The following is a 23,719-nucleotide window of genomic DNA, read 5'->3' as shown; positions in this document are numbered from 1 at the left end:
ACTAAATATTGCCACAGTTAAAAAATAACAATCTTATTTATACATTACAAATCTTTTATTATACCCTTAAATATCTGATATCTAGAGCTAAAATCCCATTGGATTTTAAAAAAACATGTTGGATAATGAATAAAGATTGCTGCAATGAAAGAGTATTTTTGTAGGTATCTTGTGAACTATTTCTCAGTGTGGTGGTGTGTGCACACACACATATATATATATAAATAAGAAAAAAAAAAAAAGAGTACACATATATAGATGACAAACTTAAATGAAAAGTGAGCATGAGAAAGTCATTACACATCTGTCAATATTAAGTGGATTTTACAACTCTCCTTTCAAGATGGAGTTTCTACTTAGAGTTTCCTCTGTTGATCTGTTTTCGATTACTTCAGATCTTTATAAAATGAACTACAAAAACACAATTTAAAAAACTGGCATCCATCACTAGTGACTGCATCCAAGTGTAAGAAAATAGAAAAGTTGGATACTGAAAAACCAGCCTAATTTTTATTGTACATGGACGTCCTCCTCACAGAAAGTCAGATGGTTTAAATTCATTCTGTTATGATTTGTAATATCTAAATGGAATTTTCTTCAAAGTGCTCTTGATTGATTGACCCTTAACTGAACGTTTTGTTTTTATTTTGAGGCTGACAATAATGTTTGTTGGCATGTGTTCTGCTTCAACTGCGTTGGGACGCCATGAAGCTATCTTTATGAGTCATCCAACCACAATACTAAATACATGTCAGCAAAGGAAATATTATCCGAAAAGGGAAAAATCCCTTTGATGTACTTCAGCATGCAGAGATTTCTGCGAGTTTTGGAAGCTCTGCACGCTTGTAAGGGATGGTGTACGCTTACACTTCTTTTTTCCCTGCCTACTCCAAGCCTCACAGACCACCCATTGCTCAAAAACAGTTCTGCTCTTTCAGCGGCAAAGTGTGTCATTTGGTTTTAGCACATTCATTTGCCGGGCTGCTGTGTTTATGTTAAGGGAAGCCAAACTGAGAGATGAAATGTTACAAGGGTGAAGTACAAAGTAGACTCAATTTTTCTCAAGTTAGGAGAAGCTAGTAATTTATAGCATGGCTCTGATTTTCATTTTTTGTGTGACAGTGGAAAGAATTAATGAAATGCACGGCTCTGGGAAGAAAGAGAGGGAGAAGAGGAGAAGAGAAGGAGGAAAAAAGGAGAGAGTGAGACACAAAGGGGAGAGTTTTTGTCAGATATTCATAGAAGGGTAGGAAAACCGTTCTGCTTAGCTAGCAGTGCCCTCCTGAGACAGGGTGGCAGTAAGCGAGGAAAATAACAAGATAAATGAAATTTTTGCAGCTGCTAGTAAAATATTGAGAATCTGCACTTTTTTATTGATCTTTATGATCCTGTTGCCAAGAGCCACTTTGCGGTGACAAAATATGTTGACAAGTGCATATCTCACTGCCATGAAAAATGTGGTAAAAGATTCTCCTTATGTCTGCAGTGTTATACAAGGAACAAATTGCATCGCTACAGCCAATTCTTTATAGAAAGTCTAAATTTAAGGCCTACCAACCCTAAACACTTTTATCTTGAACTTCAGGCTAACGTTTGTAGCAATTCTTCACTCAGAAAACCGGTTGAGGCCTAACATTATTTTTTTTGGTCTATAGATGGTTTTCTGCCTTACATAAGCTGTTATAAAAAATGGTCATTTCTTGGTACTTTGACTGTATCATTTTGGTATGTAATTCTTCAGTGAGACTGGAGTGTTCTTGTATATATTGAATTTCTATCCATCTCACAGGAGTGTGTTTTTACTGTCCCATGTGAAGCCTAAGGGAAAGCCGCAACAAACTGATAACATTTTTCTTTTATCTTGTGCCTGATTCTAACCTTACACAGTTTTTGCCTGCATGTAAATCTATTTGCTGTAGAAGTATCACTCTGAAGCTATTTACATCAGTGCAAGCTCAGAATAAGGTTCTTGCTTTTATGCTAGAGAATCTAGGATTTTTCATTTTTTTTTTCCCCCTCAACTCCCAGTTCAGTGGTCTAGGAATATCCACAGTCTTTTCCCACATAGCAACGTGGTAAGATATCACATTTATGGTAAAACTAACTTATACTTACTGAAGGATCATTGATGTTACCCTCATGTGCCATACAGGGGAAAATCTTATGGTTGCATGTGCAGATTAACCCCATTTTTTATTTCCCTAAGCCAAAGTCTATTCTACTTAAACAACCCAAGATCTCTCTTTCTGGTGGTATATTGCTGTAATGAAAGGCCACATCATGCAACTACAAATTTCTTGCTAAAAGAACTTACTGAAATGAAAGAACTGTGGTCTGTTTACCCCTAAAATATGTTAACTTTAGCTTAGATGACAAATGCTGAACTGTTTAAATGGCTGAACTTAGTAAACTTTGTGTACCACTCTGATGTTTGTACTGTGTGAAAAAATGTAGCATATCTAAAATCACTTTAAAAGGCACATTGCAAGAAAATATCTGTCTTGTCATAAAATCTTAGTGTTTAAATTATGTTAGGTACAAACTGCCTGTAAGCTCTTTGTTAGCCTGTGCTACAGGAGAGAAGTCCTTCCCTAATGATACATTTGATTTTTACTCAGTAATTTATTCATTTAGTTATCTGCAGAAATGCTTCCAAAACAATGTATTTGTATTGCAATACTGTGTATAAGAGGAGAGCATTCTATTCCTAAATTAGATAATTTTTTATTTTTCTCTTGATTAGGTCAAATATATTCTATCGTGCTTGTATAGATATCCCGAGGGGCACCGAACTCTTGGTGTGGTACAATGACAGCTACACATCTTTCTTTGGAATTCCTCTCCAGTGCATTGCACAAGATGAAAATTGTAAGTTCTTCCTTGCATTTCTACCTGTGTAAACCAGAATTCCTATTTCATATCCAATCAGCTACATTCCTAGAGTATTTCAAGACATACTAAATTAAAGTATTATATGTTTAAGGTAAGCTTAATGTGTACAAAATAAAACCTGAAGCTGATACACTTAAGCTGTGCAAAATCTTGGTATGGTTACCTAAATAAATTGAGGTGTTTGGAAGTGTGCAGATATGTGCAAATAAATAGCAGATTTCCCACCACGACAGCCCCACATAGCTTGGTAGTGTGTAGAATCACTCCTCCTTATAAGGGATTCATTCCTAGTCTATTCTTAACCAATTTGCTTTGCCCTCTCCATTGTTATCAGATTTATCACAGAACACTGTCTTGCCAAACCAGTAATGTATTGCAGGTCCACGAGGCCTCTGTTAGTGATTCGTCATTCTATTACCAGTGAGTATGCAGAGAAAAACTTTGTCTGACTGATTGTAGAGATGAGATTCTTGTGGTTAAAAGGTAAAAGCCATTTCTTCTAAATATAAACTGAGTGTAAGTAGCTTGAAATTACAATAAACCTCCATTCCATCCTGGCCATCCTCATTTCCATCCATTCTTCTATCCTTTCTCAATATTTTAGTTTTAGTTTTCTAGGAATCATCACAAAATTAAACATGTAACATAACACAGACCCAGTGCAATTTAGTGTTGGATACCTTTGTCTGTAATGGGAATGGGTGATCCAATCATGCCCTTCAGTTTCACTGTGCGTGGAACTTGATTAGAGCTTGCATCAAAGACCTCTCTTCAATTTTGACAGGTGGTAGAAGAAACCAATAATGGATGCCTGATTGACTTTGGTCTAAAGTAACCCTGTGGCTGACCATGCTTAATCAATTTAATCAATGTATTTTTTTGGTCAGGTACTTGGATACTGAAACTGCAGTGCTGGGATGAACTCGTGTCTTGTAACAACTTAAATACTGAACCATGCAGCAATAAAACAGCAAGATAGCAGGGATTAAACTGTCAAAAATAAACATCCATTCTCATTTTAAGTTTTCAAATCTGTTGGTCTTGAGAAAAGTTTAAAAGAAATGTAATTACTTGCAATAATGTTTGCTGATAAAACTCATGCTTTGCAGTGTACAATATAGAAATATTGTTTTTTCTTTCATGAGCTGAAGTTTACAAAACCTTTATTTGAAAAACAAAGCATTGTGGCTAAAATCTCTAAATATTATCGTTTGCTGTTTTGCTGTGAGAGAAACTACAGTTTCATTCAGAGATAGACTGACACGAGTTGATGAATATTATCACTGAGCATTGAGCCAACTGCAGACTGGGTTAAGTGCCACTTAAGCCCTCAGAGTAGACCTTCTGCTTATGTTCTGCATAGGGGTATTTTAACCCAGTACAAACTCTGCTTTTGTTACTTAGGTCTTTAATACCCTGATCTTATTGCTTCTGTGGACTTTTATGAACACAATTACAAAAAAAAGGGTGCTTCTTGTGTGGGAATACTGGGGCAAAATGAAAGTATACAAATTGTCCCTTGTACTGAAGAGACATAGATGATGAATTATAGGTCTGGAAACTTGTTATGGGCAGTCCCATTGATGTAACTCTACTTAGAAATCAGGTCCTCAGATACTCCAGAAAAGAATAGCTTAGGGAGGACCTCACCTTAAATAAATTAAATAGCATGTGATATTATAATATTGGAATCATTATGATTGATGGAAGATACTAAAACATAACTCTGTGAAGTAACTTTCATTATTTAACATATTATCAAAATATTAGTATGTATTACTTTTTAATTGTATATTAAATACTGGTGAATGATTCCAGCTCACAACTGAAATTTAATTCTCATATTTGTTCTTAGAAATCTATCATCATGATTTACCTAAAAAGAGCTGCAGTTTCTAACCACCTGTTTAGTAGGTGCTATGTACCTATGTGTGGGTATGTACATACAAATACTTTGTGACAGTAACTAAAGGTGTGAACATATGTAGACATAGACATATGCATACAATATTTAATTTTAAAATCCCAATTAAAATATTATCTCCTGAGGTTGAGCATGACATTAGAAAGCATGAGAAGGTACTGGACCCAGGTGACCTAAATTACATTTATTTTTGCATTGTGTTACAATCTTTCATTTGCTGACCCCTTTTTTCCATAGGACCCTTGCTTCATTCACTGCATTGTCTAGATGGTACTCAAGGAGTGAGGCAGCTGTTCAACTTTCTTCTATATATTTGACCTTCTGCCTTCTTCATCATGCAACGTTCAAATTCAGCACTAAATCACTTTTTTTGTGAGGACAGTATATTACGTTTGTCGCTGAAATATCTGAGTGCCTCATAAGCCATAGTTAATTGATAATTGTCAGACCTTCATGGGACTAGAAACAATTTTTGTTCATATTTTGTAGGTGGATAATTGATGCACAAAGATATCTCTGCCTATACTTTGTGTTGTGTGTTGATCCAACTGTTATTATTAGCCTTAATCATATAAGACGTAGTGGAGTCATTGGCTTCATACTGTATTGGATGTGTGACTATTTGTGAGATATAATACTATAATATCCTTAGTGGCTTCCCTTTAAAAGAATAAGAGAACTATTGCTGCAGTAGATATTTAAGCCCTGTTGTATCTCAAGGAGTGTAGGAGCAAGGATTTTTTTTCCCCATGCTCTCAGAATTCATGCTTATCTGTGATATAACAATTGGACATGCTGACTGCAACATGCAGAGTCAGGGTATCAGAAGTGCAGCAGCACTTTCTTTCAGATGGAAATCCCATGTACAATAAATGTATATCACGGTCAGGCTTCTCTGAGTCCTTTCAGTCTCAGACACCCTTTTACCTGAATTTTCATTTCAGTGTCACAGAATCAGCATCATCCATTCAGATCATTGTCTCATTCAAGCCCAGTTTTTGTGCATTGTTAAAATAAAGTTGTTTAATTCTAGTGTCAAGAAAATGGATGTTGTTTGGTTTTGGGTGGGTTTTTTTTGTTGTGGTTTTTTTTTTGGGTTTTTTTTTTTTTTTTTTTTTTTTTAGTGTCTCCCTACACTGTATTAGTTTAAAAAAGGCATAAAAAGGATCTTATTTACTTTTCTTGTTTTCTCCCAGTGAATGTCCCTTCGACTGTAATGGAGGCCATGTCCAGACAAGACACCCTACAGCCATTTAATAAAAGTAGCAAACTATCCCCTGCCACTCCACAGCGATCCGTAGTATTTCCACAGACTCCGTGTAGCAGAAATTTTTCTCTCCTGGATAAGTCTGGGTCCATCGAGTCAGGATTTAACCAGATCAGTGTCAAAAACCAACGAGTTCTTGCAAGCCCAACTTCAACAAGCCAACTAAATTCTGAGTTCAGTGACTGGCATCTTTGGAAATGTGGGCAATGCTTTAAGACTTTCACCCAGCGGATCCTCTTACAGATGCATGTGTGTACGCAGAACCCTGACAGGTAAAGCCCAGGCTCTCTTTATTTCTCTATCTACTGATAGCCAGATCCACTGCTTTCTTCTTTTATCAAGCTGTTATCATTTCCAAAACCAAACCATTATTAGGATGAGCCTGTACGACATAATTCATCTTCAGCTGTGTGAAGTAAGCCGATAAAAACCATTGCTTGACTTCACTATTTGTAAAAACACTTGGTGCCTAAATGTGCAGATAAAAGGAAATAGCTAAGGATATAATCTTGTTTTTGGAATGGTTTGGTACATCTGATGGAGACAACAAAATAGAAGAAAAATATATGAATATCATAGATGGAAAAATGAGTTCAAGATAATTAAAAGTCTCTATGTCTTCCGAAGATAATCTAACTTGCAGCTCAGTGGCTGTCACAGTCATTTCAGGGTTCACCTATAGTGTGCAATGTGTATGAACTTAATTAAGTACTAAGAGGTAATGAATTGGAATTTTTTGCTTAGTACTATTTTTCTTCAGAGCATACAAACCCATAAATCGTGCAAAGCTGTCAAAAGGAAATACCTACACCACTAGTGATGTGGAGGAAAACAGATGCCACTTATTCAATAAACTAATATCCACACAGAAGAAAAATGTTGACTAGATACCTCAGAGTCAAAGTTGGTTTGAAAGTTTGTCAATACAGAATTTTATGGCCGTGAACTGAGGATGAAATTTAGCTGAACAAGTGAATTAAAATTTCAGGTACTCTGACCGGTGGCACAGTAAATATAATGGAACCATTATTTATGAATCAAAGCTGGTTTATTTGACAATTTTGATAGCTGGCAGGACAAAAGACAAAAATCAAATTAATTCAATAAAAAAGGCTGCCAATTTTGTCTTCTTCAGCTGTGAAGAAAGTTTGAGCAGAACAACTGAATCCCTGGAAGGATGTTCCAAAACCAGCATTTTGTTGTTAATTACATTTAACAAAACGCTACCGAAAAGAGTCAACAGTGATTCTGTGCATGTGTTTGTATGCATGTCTATGTCTCTTTGTGTACCTGGTTATCTACGTGTACACGTATGCTTGTGTGATTCTGTGAGTGTGAAGATACGGAAGCATAAATCCAGCTTTTCAGGAAGAAATGTCAGGCATGCTAGGGGCAAACTAGATACCATGCAAATCTTCATAGAATTTAGAGAGTTGATAATACCATGAATGCAAATAAGCCCTTTCTGCATTTTCTGAATTTTATGTTGGCCTTAACAGAAACAAACACCATGCTAAGGAAGCTGAGGACACAACTGTCAATTTAAAGGCCACAGTGTAGAATGTAGGTCCTGAAAGGTCCACTTTCCTAAGTTTCATGGAGTCTTTTGTTTCCAGTATCAAAAAATCCTAAGCATATTGTAAAACATAAAATGCTGCGTCAGGGAGTCTAGAAGAGGGATGTTGTGAGGCTCCCTCACATACTTTTTGAGTGATTCATCCAACAAGGTGTGACACCTACATTTCATCCTTTCCTTCACTTGAGCCTGTGTCTTCCTTTATGAAGAACCAAGCTGCAGATAATAGCTAATGCAAGAAAATGGGGCTGTTCTGTGCTCTCAGGTATAGTTAAAGATTCATTTTGCCAGAAAAATGAGGAAAAGTCTATCCTACAATTAGGTCTGTCATCTTGGAGGTGAGAGATTTTGGGGTTTATTTTTATTTATTTTTATTTATTTTCTCTGAAGTATGTTGTGTCAAATATTTCTTGGAACACAAGTTGGATTTTAAGTCTTCCCCCTTAGAAGTGAACACCCTCATTAGCAGGTTACTGATGCATGATGTCTTACTGTTTTGTCTCTCTTGTGCCTACCTAATTCGTCCATGCAGAATAGATTCAACATGAAAATGTAGAGGTTTTTTAGCATAGTTGGAAAATTATCTAGATTAGAAGACAAGATGGCTCTCCCAGGTGCAAAGAAAGCAAAGGGTGGTTAGAGAAAGGACTTAGCAGGGTGGAGAGGAGGTAAGTAAAGATTCTGAGTTGTGTTGTATCCCAGAAGATTTTACAAAGATTTGAAACATAACATCTAATGCCTTTTTCTCAGCATTGGTACTTGCTAATTTAGCTCATTTCCTCTTTGGCTTACTGGGTTTTGTGGATCCAGTTCTTAAGAAACTTTTTCTTTTCTTAAATAGAGAGAATAAAACATTAAAGAGCTTGCAATATACACTTAGGATCAATCTGTAGCATAAATACTAGGTACTGAAGTGCTCTGTTCTGATACCTGTGTTCCCTCTGTACTGAAAAATGGCTTACCTCTCTATGTTTTCATAAAATTAGTTGTGCAGACTCCTTGTGGAGGCTAGTTTTGTAAAGCCTTCTTTGTTCTTGTGAGGTGTGTCATCAACATAACTGCTGTAAAAGTGTTTCCCAATAGGTTTTCTTTACAGCATTATGTGGTATGTCAGTCACATGAATTGGTTTAAGCTCACTGTAATTCATTCACTGTTTGAAATTACCAGACCAGTAGTTACTGCAAGTCATAACTACCCTAGGATCTGGGTTCTTATAACCCTGCTTAGAATCATTACAGGTTGAGCTTATATCACAGGCATCTTTTTGTCTTTTAGCAGGTGCAGGTATATCAGCTATTTAATGATACAGTGACTGGAAAAGGGTTGTCTTTTGTTTCGTAAACATACTGGATTTCTCCAGATAAAAAATTCCTAAAGTGTTGTACAAAACTTTCTCAAGACAAGAAAATAGGGAATTATTTGTGAAAGAATACCTGCTTGCCAGACTTAAATACAGGGTGCAATTCTGGTTTGTATTTTCTCAATGATATCTGCAGCATTGCTCCAGCTGATAAACAGCTCCCCATTTATTGTCAGCAATTTGTGAGCACACCAGCCACTGTATCTTTGATGTGACTGAAGCAGCAAGGCCTGTCTTCTCTAGGAAATGACTTAGACTATCTGTTCTGACTTGGTGTTTGTTTTTCAACAATGCTGATTATCTACAGCATGAGGCAGAGAAAACATCTTTGAATCCCTACAGGAGTCCAATTCATGGACTGAAATTTGAGAAAAGCAGACTACTTGGGGCTTGAGAAATTAAAAAAATGAAATTACTTTAAAGCCACTGAAGATCAGAAAATATCTGGATGACAGCAGACAAAAAAAAAGGCCAAAATACACTTAATTCCATCATACAGTAAGAAAAAAATGGTCCTATTTAATAGGCAGGTGATTTAGTAATTAAAAATATATTTTTTTAAAAAAAAGATAAATCTAGAATAGGGAGAATTATTAAAATAATCTGCTGTTGTTTTTATTTTAGATTACGGTAAAGATTTTGGTTTAAATTAAAATGAAATTTAAGTCTGGTTTTCTTAGAGTTTACTTCTCCCTTTCCACCGAGTTTTTTTTTACCTTGTTGTATTTTGTAGGTCTCCTCTTTGAACTTAATTCTAATTAGAGCTGGATTTGGTATGGTAGGTGGAGGTTTAAATCTGTCAAAATTTTAATTCTGGGAATTTCTGAGCCTTTGGGACTTTTTTTAAGCCTCACCCAGGCAGAAGCTCTTTGAGGAACTATTTATTTTGTCTTCTGGTTTTTGTTTTTGGGATTTGTCTTGTTTTGTTTTTTTCTTCCCCCTGCTACAGAAGTTCCCAACAATCCTATTTGCGGTGGCTTCAGAAAGGGTTAACCAAAAGCCTTTGATCACAGTGAAACATTTTTAAAGCAATATTTTAAAATTTTTTCTTTTTTTTAACAGCAACCATTTTTCTGATAATGATGCGGTTTCTTTTGATGACATCTTTCTTCTTTCTCACTATGATCACTAGATTCAGGATGTATTTGTGCCGATGACTGTAGTTCCTAAAACTTGTCTGTGGCACATTTCCATATATAATATGTATATCTCTCTGATAGACATTCTCATTGATTGCCATGTATTTAAACTAATAATCCGAGGGAAAACCCACGCTATAATGTGTCTGTGGCTGATAGATTGTGGATGTTATCTGGCCCTCACAATTCTTGTTTGCTCAAAAGATATTGTACTCATGTTTTGCTGTAGCATTTCAATATTAAATTGTGAGGTTTTTTTAAAAAACAGGAACTTGGAGTTTGAAGTTGCCAATTTAATAGATCCATTTCTCTAAAATCATGGCTCAGCCCATTTTATGTTTATCTTTATCAGTTCTGTGTCTTTGACCTTGATGTTCTCCCCATTAATTAATTTAAACATCTCCCAAACTAGACCTAAAAAAAGTAAAGGTCGTAGGCAAGAGTTGTCTGTTTATAGAGTGCCTATGCAATATTGTTCAATTAAAGTAAACATCATGCTGAATTTAATGCTTGTTCCTGCATAATGTTTTCACAAAAATTTGCGAACTCCCAGTAGTCACTTAATACTAAATAAGGGTGTACAGAGCAGCACCTCTCTCCAACAGCTCCAGAAGTTTGAAAATGCTTCAAGTATTCTAACTTTCTGCTTTTGTTAGTTTCTCCACAAATAATTGTAGGAGACAATCCCAGAACTCCCAGTGGGTCCAGCTCTGTCATCCCTGCTGCTGTGTGGTGCCTGAAGTGCTTGGGACAGTAGCTGTGTTTCAGAAGGGGAACACCAAGGTCATAGAGGATGTGGAGTCTGGAGGTAGTGAATGCTTCTCTGTGCAAGCCACTAGTATCCTTGGGTGTCACTTTGTTCTCCAGCCTCTTAGTTCAACTTGTTAGAAGGTGGCATCCCTCCAAAATACCTTTACTTAAGGACAGTTCTGACCTAACTCCTCTGACTGCAGCTGCGCTCTTAACGATGTGCGTTGTATGAAGGCCTCACCCTGAAAGCTGATTCTGGCCCTATTTCAATGTGCCCTGATTTAATTTTTTTTTGCAGAGTCTGTGGTATGACAGCTTTTCCCCTGTCACACCGTGAAACCCACATTCTGAGATCCAGACATCAATCAAATTGGTTTTTCCCTTCTTAGTCCTCAACAAGGAGAAATGCATTTTCAACTGCATGCCAGTCTGTCTTCTTTCAGCTGGTGCTTTTCTAGATTTTTCTAAGGGGAAAAAAATTACATCAATGTGCTATTTTGTCTATCTGATCTGACAGTGTTTAAATGATAGAGTTACAGGTTTACAGGAGCAGACCATTACAAGCAATTCTTCTTCTAAGGATTGCTCTGGGATTCCACATGACCCTTGAAAACAGCAAATTCACTTCTGAAGAGGCCTCACTAAGAAACCTGTCCCTCATAAAGAAAAGCATTTGAAAATTCAGTGGAAAATAATTGTTAGATTTTTCAGGATTTTAATAATTCTGACAATTAATTATTTATGATGTAGAAAATAAGTTTAGATTGTCTGGATGAACTTAGGATTCACGAGTTGGAACGTATATTGTTCTAGCAAAGGTACAGTACAAGACAAATAATGAATGGCTATGTAACTTTTGCTAAATTAAAACCAAACAAACATAGAGTTGTCTGTCAGCAACTATTTCAAGTGCAAATATACAGATTTTTCTACTGTTATCCCTTAATATGCTTTGTACGTGTTTAAGGGTTCCCCATCCCCTGCACAAAGCATGAGCTTTGGTGAGGTTCAGTAAGCCTCACAGGAGGACACTGGGTTTGTATTGGTCCTATATGTGATGTAGTTTCATGCAGAAAAAGTCAGCTACAAAAGTGAGAAAACAGTAACATGTGAAAAAAAACATCACCAAACAGCAAAATCATTCATGAGGTTGTCTAAATTAGGAATAAAGTATTCTTGACTGGTTTATTTTTGAAAATTAATTGAAAAACTTGGAAAAGCTCAAAATCTAAATAACTACAAAATGTGTAGCTATTTCATTGCAGTTACTCCTCTCTGAATTTCACTTTAAATGGCCTGTATTCCTATAATGGGACATCATATAGTCAGGGACTGTAAAATTAGGGTCTCTAGAAAAAGCTGATAGACTCTACACATTAGTAAACCTATAGAGGTGATTGATGGTGTGTGGGGTTAATGACAACAACATAATTTTTCTAACAGAAGAATTTGCTTCTAGATAAGTAAACTTCCTTGCTTTAAGCTCAGACAGGAAGACAGACAACTAGAAAAACATGTAGCTAGGTGTTTAATGGAGAACATTAAAACTGCTTTTGATGGCTGTCAGTACATCATTCTCATCTGCACAGTGCTATACATCAGTTTAGCTGTTATTAAATGTAATCTAAAAATACTATATGAGAAGATTTTGATCAGGCTACATATAGAAGGGTCTACAAGGTCCTTTGTAGAAAATGCAATTATGAAGACTTTCAAAACTATGTGGTTTCTGGTACATGATAGCTGGAGAACAAATTTTTATAGAAAAAAATTTTTCTTCAGATAGTCAGCATGTATATATTGAGGCCCTGCTACACCTATTTCTTCTAAATGATTATTTTTGTGCTTGCAAATCTGCCTGTACGTCTGCAAAGGAGTAGTTTAGTTATGCAGGCTTTTTCTGAAGTGACTGACATCCATTTTGTTTGAACATTAATTTTCTGGAGCATCAGTACACATCTGGGCAGTGACACTGCTATGTTTATATTCACATGGATACCTTGGAGCTCAAGGAGGTACAATATGTCCTCAGTTATTCCAGTGGAAATGAGTTTTTCTGGGCCAGGACTACATTCAGTCTAGCAGCACATCTTTGACAATACAGCCTATGAAGACCACAGTTTTTGTCACTATGTACCTGTTCCTTCTGTCTACAAACCTCTGCTATAAAGAGGTCACCATCTTAATTCATTATCCCAGTGCAGACCAAAGTGACGGCAGAGACATAATGGCTACATCAAGGACAAGCCTGCTCTGCCTGTGTTAATTTACTCACTGAACCGAGTACTGCTTGTGTTCAGTCCTTCTGCACCACTTTCATTTTTTTCAAAACAACATATTGATTTCATTTTCTGCCAAGAAAAATTTCTGAGCACAGTAAAATGGTTACCAGAGAACAAAATGATAACTTCAATACTTATTGAATGACTTTTTTTGCTCTTGGAAAAAATAGTAGTATCCAAAAGTTGTAAAAATTTAGCATATTTTAATCTGCAGTTATGCAAATTAGGTACAGCATTTAAAAATTGTTATAGTATTTCAATGCACTTATAGGGTCTTTTTAAAATTAGCTTTGTTTAATGTGTACCATGCATCTAGCTTGAAAAAATTACTTATTCTGCCCATTTTGATATTAGTCAGAATCATCTGTATATAAACTGGAGAAATGCATCCCCTGCAAAGAGAAAAGTATCTTCTTCAATAGTTCTCCCAAGATATAGATGAATGGAAAAAATAGAGTTAAAGGGATCTAACAGTAGGTGATTTTTTATAGGGCTCCTTTTCTTGAGCATCAGCTAGTGAAATATATTCTGAGTATATATATTTATATCCTTTGTAAACAAGAAATTTGGTTTGAGCCAGTGTAGGGGGTAAAAACATTTTGCTTGGCATCACAATGTTCAGTTATAACAGGTTTGAAATTTTGGCAATTTACAGACAAGTTACTGTATGTAACTTTTCACTGTATGAAATTAATCACATTGACTGTTAAAAAAATAAAAGATTAATTGGTTTTATGTGGTGTTGTATCATTTATTGTGGGAGCTGTTAAAAATAGATAACCAGAGGCTAATAGATGTTAATGATCCCTTTCACTATTAAAAAAAATCAATGATTCTGGGATCCAGAATATCTTTATGTATTCTTTTCACTTAAAAGTGTTTGATGTAAAAATACCCAAATAAATAGATCTGCATTCACAAATCATCTTTGTTTTACCAGCACTTGAATTTTCATGGTGAGTTTGATAAATATTTATTTTCTGTGCAAATTAACTGTGCACTTCAAGAAAGAAGACTGGGCACATTATAACTTGTCTTCCAATAAGAGAAACAGATATTAAGTATTTTTTTTTCTTGAAATATTATTTTACATGTATTCTTGTATTTTTTTAAGGGCCACATCATCTAGGTTAGGTAACCTTCCCACAGCTTTTATATATTTCTTTCAGACTTGTTGGAAAGCAGTTAGATTTTCAAATGTAAATAATTAAAATTGTAAGATATTGAGTTATTGACCAATACTGAGCTATTAATCAAGCTAAAAAATTCTACAATCAGAGTTCAGTGCTCTGAAGCACTGTAAAATAATAGTATTTGTGTTCAGTGATGCAAGTAGCCACAATTAAGCAGTTCACTTGACAAATGAGATAGTTCACTTTATTTTGCACTTAATTGAATTATACATGCTTGGTCACCATTGTCTCTTTCCCTTTAGTTTTGGTTTCCAGCCATTTAAACATACACATTTATTAAAGAGAGAGCAATTAAGGTGGTGTTGGCCAACGGCTCTAGAAATGCAGACATCAAGAGCTGTGCCTTAAAATGTTGTGCAGGGTAAATATTTCATTAATATCCCTCTATAAAAATTCTTAATTTTCTTAACAAAAATTCTGATTAACAGATAGGACTCTATCACTAACTTAAATCAAATGTGAAAAGGAAAAAACCCTGCAAGATGTTGATATTAAATCACTTTTACCAAACAGAAAGATACAGACATTGTTTCTTCACATTTTGTTTTAGTTAGCAATGATATTTGCATTTCAGCAGTCCTTCCTTACCTTGCTGTCTTGTATCCTTTTCTTTCTATGTTTGCAGTCTGTTTGTTATGATTCTGGATTTGTAACATATCAGTCAGTTTTGGGTTTTATGTTTGTTTTTAACAAACTGGTGTTCAAAACCTAAATTCTGGGTTTAATTTCAAGATCACAAGAAAGATATTTTCAATGGATGAGAAAAATGTGTTAATGAAATACAAAGCATTAATTTTCAAAGCAGTAAGAAAATAGGTAATTATAACATGGTGGTTACTTTTATCAATGTGTCTCATTGAAAATGGTGATCTCAAAAAATCGAGATTCCTCCAAAGCAATATGAAGAATTTAATTGCTAACAGTTAGAATCCAACTAGGATATAGATATAACAATCAGACATGCATTTATAGTTAAGACTGTAGCTGGCACCAAAAGACAGAGGATTTCATGAGTCTCTTAGCTCTGATGTATGAGGCATTTTTTGTGATTAAGGTGTACCACGTTGAGTTTGGGAGAAATAAGGCAGGTATATGATGTGTAGTGAAGGCTCACTAGCTTGCCAAATGATGTTTTGTGGGGAATGATGCCCATAGTCTCTTAGTCAATTCCTGCATAAGCATTTCACATTTGCTAAAGAGATCATGAAGTTTTGGATATGTGTCTCCTAAGAAAGCCCCACAGAAGTGCACCTGCAGTTCTCTTTGGAAATTATTGGGAAGACTAAATGTTCCTCTCCTTACAGTTTCCTGCTCACATCAATAGGAAGTACTAACAGCATGGCATTTCTGCTTCCCATTGCAGGCCCTACCAGTGTGGTCACTGCTCCCAGTCTTTCTCCCAACCTTCAGAGCTGAGGAACCATGTAGTTACGCACTCCAGTGACAGGCCTTTCAAGTGTGGCTACTGTGGTCGTGCCTTTGCTGGTGCCACAACACTCAACAATCACATCCGGACACACACTGGGGAAAAGCCCTTCAAGTAAGTACTTGAAGCCTGCAGCCTTTGCCGGCTGAGATTAGAGAGGGAAACTCATTGCTGTTGTTCACTAGCATCCCTTCTCCATGCAGAAACATGGTAGAGGTTCCCTTGAGAGCCAAGGTCAGACCACCAGATAAAAGTGCTAGTGGTGTGTCTAAAATCAAATTAAACCAGGCCTAGTTCTGGGTGCTTTGCAAGCCCTAAGTAATTTTCTGTCCTCTGATGAGAACTTGATTGTTTTAATTAATGACACACTGCTGCCAGAGAACCATAGCTGAAAATGCATTCAAGACTAGGGCAGACTATGCTGTAAGAAAATTAATATGATTCTTTGATGTCTATATGCTGAGGTAGGTGGAGATTCACATAAAAGCTAATTTGGATGTGGTTAAATACAGGGCAGAAATATGTATATTTTTTTTTAGTCTGCATAGAAAATGCAACTCTGGGTTTTGTCCTAAGTTTGATAGGATCATAATAATAAATTGATAGTGTTCAGCTGTCCCAGATACAAGATAAAGAAATAAGTCACCTGGTCAAGATGATGTTTTTTAGTTAAACAGACTCTGCTTATTTCTGCAGTTTCTGTTTACTGAAATTAAAGCCAAGCACACACCTGAGTCTCAGAAATTTTCCCTTTATGGTCACTTCTAGCCATTCACAGTTGATCCAGTTGGATTTTCTCTTCTGTTGTGCAAGATTCTGCCTACCTAACAGGAGGTGTTCTCCAAGACAGAATACAAATTTTCCATATTTTTGTCTGTGTCTTTGCTGAACTGACTGGCACAAATGTTGTGGATATTTTACCATTTTGGAAGAAAAATAATGTATTGATATCAAAGTATAATGCATTGATATCACTTCTTTTGGAAGCTACCTGATGTTCCTAGGAGGAATGAGAATACATGTAGAAGAAAGTGTGTGTCTCTCCCAGTTTTCCAAGGACTGCCTGTCATCCATCTACTTTTCTCAGTTTGTCCTTCTTTTCTATTATTGTTGTGCTGTGCTCTGGGTCTGGTTAATGTAAGAGTGCTCAGCCATGGGGCCTGTCAGAACCCCTCATAACAAACTCAGTAGAGATACCAGTAGAGATGCTTTGCCTCCATATATGGTTGAAAGGAAGCATGGCCTCCATACGTGTCTCTGTTGGGGACAAGGGGACAGAGCCAGGAACCAAATACTGCATATCCAGTGCAGAAGAGCTTGCATACCAGAAATCATGGCTAGGATATGTGGCAAAACATGGAAACTCAGACCATCTAAACATAGACTCCTCTAGAGCCAGTCTGTTGAATGCTCAGAGACCATAGAAAGTCAGCCAAAAATAGTGTGAACAATCAGATTGATTTTATCTAGTCACTGTGTAAATAGATTTTAGTAATTAATGGAAGAGGTTTCTGGGTCAAAATGGAAAATAGATTTCTTTTAATGTTAAGGTGTTACTTATGTGTAACCTTGTTGACTTCACTTAATTTTTTTCGTTAACATCCTGTTTTTGTCATGTTTCCAATAGATCTGCTATTTTGTCCCATTTAGAGTCATTTTTTTTCCCCTCGGTTTAGTAATTTTTTTCCTTTTTTTTTTTTCCAAAATAGTCTTGACTACAGCACAATTTCATTTGTGAAAGGTTTAATGTATGTACTACAATTAACCGATGATCTGGGATTTGTTGGTTTCTTTTGCCCTGCTTATGCTGAAGTATTTAAGTATTCTGGGATGTATCAGCCCATTCTTAAAGCTTCAGGGTAGAGCAACAAAAAATGTGGATACTTTGTACTGCTTTTTTATCATATATGGCATAATTTCATTCTTGTAAGGTTTTTATTTATCTTCTTCCTTTAACTCAAGAAGCAGCAGTACCAATTTCTCTCTGGAAGACTTGTTGAAGTATTTGCAGTAAACTGATTAGTAATTTCACATGAAGCTAAAACTGGAGCTGCAGATCTTCCCATCCCTGCTAGTCAGATAAGGGGACACATACACCCTGATCCTGCAAGCTGTTCAAAACGACAGATTCACCTCCCATGCAGGATTGCTTGCAGTTGAGAGAGGAGAGGCAGAAAACTTATGCAGAAATTGATACACACTCTCTGTCAGGGAAAAAAGAGATAGATGCAGCTCATCTTGATGCCTCATGACCATTTACATCCTCCTTTGAAAAGGAGGGGTTCAAGACTTGGTATTAAGTAAACTTAGGAAAAAAACCCCAACAAACTCTAGTAAAGAAGAACCATAAATCAGACAAAAAATATTTTGGTCTCTTGATCATGCAGTTTAGGTTTTAAATGTCTACAAAGGAATTTTGAAAGTATGCTTACCAAAAAAGTGCAAAATGTAAAAGTCCACTGAGGTAGGGGTTTTCTACCTCAAAAAAGTCTATATTTATGGTAATGTACATACTTCTGTTGAATAATATTTTTACTATTATCAGGAACAACCATGCATGGATAGTGCTAAATTACTTAAATTCTAGCTAAGTTATTTTTAAAATAGCAGACATAATTTTGAAGGTATTACTAAGTTCAATTTCATAGGTGAAAATGGGCAGTCAGCTGGACAGTTAGGCTGCATCTACTGTGAATACAATCTCACTATTTCTAATGCAGTAAGGCAGTTATGTTTCTAAGTGGTACTTGGACAAATTACAGTGTGCATGGATTAAGCAGTCAATGTCAAACACTAAGTGTATGTCTGTATGGATATTATTTTCAAAAGGTGGTTTTAAAAATGGTGAACGTACATTGACAGTATTCTAAAATCTCTCAAAATTGTTAAGAGGAAATCTGTGATTGGTTATAAAGCTTTTTCTGTGAGGACACTTTCTGTGTAGATCCTAGGTAACTTTGGACGTATGGTGGAAGACTTTTCCATTTGCTTTTCATTACAGATAGCAATGCTAAGTGAGGTTATCTGTAGCCAGAGCTTTAGCTACATTGCCTGGACTGCAGGTCCAGTTAGAAGGGATTTCTTTTCATGTCATCACAAGCTATCAAGTCAGCCTCACCACTGTAAAGTTTTCGTGTATTCTTATCTTACTGAAGTCTCCACTATGGCTGCTAGTCTGGGAACAAAGCTCTTAAGTAAATTAAAAGGTAAGAGAAAAAGGAGAATTATTGGCCATCTCCATTTTCTTAAATCCAACACCCCCCAGCCTCTTCCATTTCAGCAAAATAAAGAATAGTTAAGGGACTTGCCTGCAGAATCAGGGTTACACAAACATCTAACATTCAGGAGTCAACCAAAAGGAATTAGAGGAAAGATTCTTTCAGATTGGGATAACCCAGGTGTTTTTTTCATTGTTTCTTATTGAACTGCAAAATTGTGGGTCATTCATTTCAGGTTGAATATAGATGCACTTGCAGTGATATACCAGCTTTGACCTCTTCCCCCCCCCTTGTTTTTGTTTTTTGTTTTTGTTTTGTTTTGTCTTGTTTTGGTTTGGTTTGGTTTGGTTTTTTGTTTGTTTGTTGTCTTTGTTGGTTTTTTTCTTTACTCAAATGAGTTTAAAATTTAGTGTTAAATGTAGAATGAAATCTTAAAATGTTTCTTTTGAAAATATCACATGAAGATATTTATGAAGATATTTTTTCCTAAAACAGACCCTCAGCATTTTCTTCACCCAAAGCCTTTCACAGAGGTTGACATAAACTTTGGAATTAAACCCGTGCTGTCTATAATGCTCAATATCAATCCTTTGAAAGCACTGTGAAGCAAACAAGCCCAAGTGATGATGAGGGCTATCTAACCAAATGCAGAAAACCCAGTAACCTAGAAATATCCAAAACCCTTTGAAGTTCATGTTTGTGAATTTATGAACTGTTTTGTTTACCACCCCCATGGTAGGTGGTAAAGTAAATCACACAGGGAAACTTTATTGTAGGATGAAATCTTGTGTTTAATGAGGTTGAATGTTGGAGTAGAAGATTTCTCCTTACAATTAAAATGAAGGCACACATACACTGTAAAAAAAAAAGATAATATGGACTTAGTTTTCACTGATGGCATCTAATTGTGTGAGGACTTTTAAACTGCTTCTTTGGATCTACATTGTAGCACGGGTGGCTTAAGTTACTCTTAAATGCCATCAGATGGTTTAAATGGAAGTTAAATGGCCTCTGAGTTAATAGGTATCATTACTGCCAATATTTACATATACACTTGAGGCTTAACCAAAAATTCAGTGTATGTCTAATAGCCAGACTTGGGCTCAGCCCCATGGCTACTTTGTGAGTGGTTGCATGAGAGGTGGACTCTTTCCCGTTTTGGCTACTATTCAGCTTTCCAACACAACATTAAACATGTGTGGCTTGTAGTATAGAAACACTCACACAAAAGCATGCACATGCATGCTCACCAGTCTCATGGACACAGATCACTGCAGTGGTTATTCTCCTACAATAGGTGGGAAAGGATGGTTGATAGAGGGAAAGAGAACATCAAAATTCAAAACAGAAAAGTATTCCTCCTTTTCCTCCCATTCCTACGTAGCATGAGATAGTTATGCTGATTGCTGTGACACTATTATCTTCACCTTTCCTACCAGTTTGTACTTGGCAACAACTTCTCCAGACCAGATTGAAAAAAGGAGTCAGGGACCTAATACATCTTGATGCTTGTAAGCCAGGTACTTATATATCTAAAACTGTAGTCCTGAAGACACCACCCACACACCCTTTGCAAGTGTCTAGAAAATACTAGGCACCTTGGGTACTATCTGAAAGTTGCCTGGCATGTGAGAAATCCAGGTCAATTAGGTGTCTTGCTTTATTCTGACTTTTGTCCAGGGCTGAGTAGTGCAGGCAGCACAGTTCAGCCAGCAGCATTGTAGCAAGAGATTTATTCTTTTCTGGTCTCTCTTTAGCATCCTTCTTTCCTGTGTCTATGTGAAAGTGTCCCAGAAAGGCCCGTAGCTGGGAAGTTAAAGCACTCTCATGGAAGAAGTTTGTGGAAAGAGGATGGGAACTTGCATTTTAAAGAAATACAGTCAGCCTTGTTCTGTGCTTTCAAGAACAATGCAAGGTCTAGTCTCACAGGCAAACTCCAGAAAGGGTGAGGAGGTCTGCCGCAGCTTCATGCTTAGTGGGTTTAATATGTAACTCTGTCTTTTGATCGCCTTATAGTCTTTGTCTGATTGACATATGGCCCCTAGGCATCCTAATAGAGTATTTTTCATCTATTTGGCCAGGAACTTAGAAGTCGGGTGTTGCCACACCTGATTTTGTTGGTTATTTTGCAACTGTACCACTTACAGCTTTGTTAGGCGAGGATCCAAGCCTCCTATTATTCAGCAAGCAAAGCACTTGTCTTTGTAGACATCAAAATAGCAAAACTATCAAGCTGAAGTAGAAGGCAATATCTCATACAGACTAAGTTAACCCCCCAGCCTTAAAATTGATTCTAATGCCTATGTGATAGATATATATATATGTATATAAAAATAATACAATATTTTGCAAGTTTGTCAGGCAATGAAAGGTAGTATATTTTGACACACTAATCCAGCAACTAATCAGTTTTCTAATAAACAATCAGCAGTACACTAATGTGTCATCAGCAGTTCAGGAGCTCTAGAGAGTGGATGATCTGCACGTAGACATTAATGAATACCCCAAAAATCATTAAGTAATCAATACTTCTGAGTTATTTTCATTGAGCTGATAGGTCTGATACATTAAAGCTGACATTTTACATTTGTCAAGATCACAGTGCAGTTTTTAACAGTGGAACAGGCTGCTAAAAATATTCCATGAAAGACAATCAAAGAAACACAACTTAAAAGTGTTGACATTTTAGATTGGTACAGTAGCTTGGATGAATGACTCTGTAATGTCTGTGCTGTATGTTTCTGAAGCAGAACTTTCTTACTAAAAATTACTAATTTGAAGAACATTACACAATCATGCATATGTGTAAATACATTTTTTTGTAAGCAGCTAGATCAGTGACAGTTCGCTTTCTATCACTCACATCAGCAAAGAGGTAAAGATAATATGAATTAGCTGAACCCTTTGTTTTCCTCACTTTTCCTTTGAAGGTGAAGAATTCATTGTAGTGATGCTTTTATGATAATATTCTTTGAAGATAAAACATCACACAGCGCCATTAAATCAAAGGTGGCTTTTGGAGCGAGTGCCATACAAGAAGAATCTGCTGCATCTGTATTTGAGACTCCTCAAACACCCCTATCTAGTGTTCAGAATGCAAATTAAGAGGGCAGTATTTGGGAGATTAAATACAATGGATTCTCCTTCAGAACAGGGACAGGGGAATCATTCCAAGCTAGCAAACCCCTCATCCTTTTCCCACCTAAATTCAATGGCTTTGTTCATTTGTTCACACATGATTTTTGTTGCAGACTGTGTTTTGCTAAAGAGAGGACAGGGTATAAAGAGAGGACGTAAAAGACATTGAAGCAAACACTGGTGGCTATTATGAGTTCTTGCTCAATCCACAGATTTCTCAAATAGTGTGAATGTTTTCAGACAATTAAGTAACCACTATCTCTATGTGCCTATTTAAAATGAACGCCACTGCATGGTCAGATTATAGATAAACAATGATTTTTCTCTTGTTCTAGCACTGAATGATTATTGCTTTGTGATTTTTCTTCCTTCTATATGCAATTGTAGATTTTATATTAGCACAAGGTGAAATTCTATTTGTCATCAATTTCTCCTAGGGGTTACAGAGCAGAAAACTGCAAACAAGCTGCTTCTTTGATGGCTCACTCCTAAAAATCTCTTTTTGTTCTTTATCTATTTGAACTGACAGTGATCAGAGCTACAGCAGGACAGGCCTCTCTGGAGAAATCACCTTCCCCCTGTCTATTGACAGATTCCTCTGTTCTGAATCAGACAGGCCTTGTCCCATCATAGGCATCAAGGCCTTGGAAGTAGCCACCAATTAAACCTCTTGAGCCAGTAAAATCTGAAGCCACTTTTGAGTGTCTGTTCTGATTAGGCAGGATGAGACAAAGCCTATCACCCCCCACCAGAGCAGCTCCCTGTTCTCAATTTTCTCTCTTGCCTTCACCAGGTGCGAGAGGTGTGAGAGGAGCTTCACACAAGCTACCCAGCTGAGTCGACACCAGAGGATGCCCAATGAGTGCAAGCCAATAACGGAGAGCACAGAATCAATTGAAGTGGATTAACTGATTGACTGGTTGGAATTAAACTGCAAGGAAAGTCATGATTAAATGTCATGGACACTTAAGCAAAACCAAAGATTTCCTCTGAGCAACTTTCAATCAGTCCCAGAAAACCAAAAGCAGTAATAAAATAAGTAAGATGTTAAGAGATATTGATCCTGGCGTGAAAGTGAGACCAGGAAAGAGATTATTTATTTATGACTAGGGATGAGTCTTATTTCAATTGACAAGTTACTTGGGACTGTTAACATTTCAAGTCCTGCCGTGTATTGCTTTAATTCTAAAGGCCTTTATAATTGTTATTTAATGCCAAAGTGAGGAATCTCAAGGTTCTTCTGCCCATAGTTATGACTGAGAATGCACATGGACTTGTTTATTGTTGCACCTTTTTTTGTAGCATGACTCAAAGGACCCAGATGTAATCCGTATGTTTGGCTGGGCTGGGCTAAGTTGATTTTGACATGGCTGTAATAGAGATTGCTGTGTGGGATGGGAAGTGATCAAGAGCTATATCTGGGTCAGTGTCAGCCTCCTCAGACCAAAGGCCACTTCATTTCCATAGTCTCATGCCTCACACTGTGTGCACTTTTTCATACAAGTAGTTTCGTTCAACGGCATTGTGTTGGCATAGATATTGGGGGGGGGGGG

General features: G+C 36.6%; 1 protein-coding gene across 1 annotated transcript in view; it reads left to right on the top strand.

Moving 5' to 3' along the window:
• PRDM6 (PR/SET domain 6) overlaps positions 1-23,692 on the top strand; it is a 69,644-nt gene extending 45,952 nt beyond the window's left edge. Inside the window, exons 4-7 of the mRNA XM_026865614.1 lie at positions 2,744-2,868; positions 6,013-6,355; positions 15,748-15,924; positions 22,960-23,692. Coding sequence (XP_026721415.1) covers positions 2,744-2,868; positions 6,013-6,355; positions 15,748-15,924; positions 22,960-23,074 — 760 coding nt within the window. The 3' untranslated portion in view covers positions 23,075-23,692. The remainder of the gene's footprint in view (positions 1-2,743; positions 2,869-6,012; positions 6,356-15,747; positions 15,925-22,959) is intronic.
• The last annotated feature ends 27 nt before the right edge of the window (positions 23,693-23,719 follow it).

Source organism: Athene cunicularia, assembly GCF_003259725.1.
Source record: "Athene cunicularia isolate RWA chromosome Z unlocalized genomic scaffold, athCun1 chrZ_part1, whole genome shotgun sequence".
Lineage (NCBI taxonomy): Eukaryota > Metazoa > Chordata > Aves > Strigiformes > Strigidae > Athene > Athene cunicularia.
This window is presented reverse-complemented; position numbering and strand designations above follow the sequence as displayed.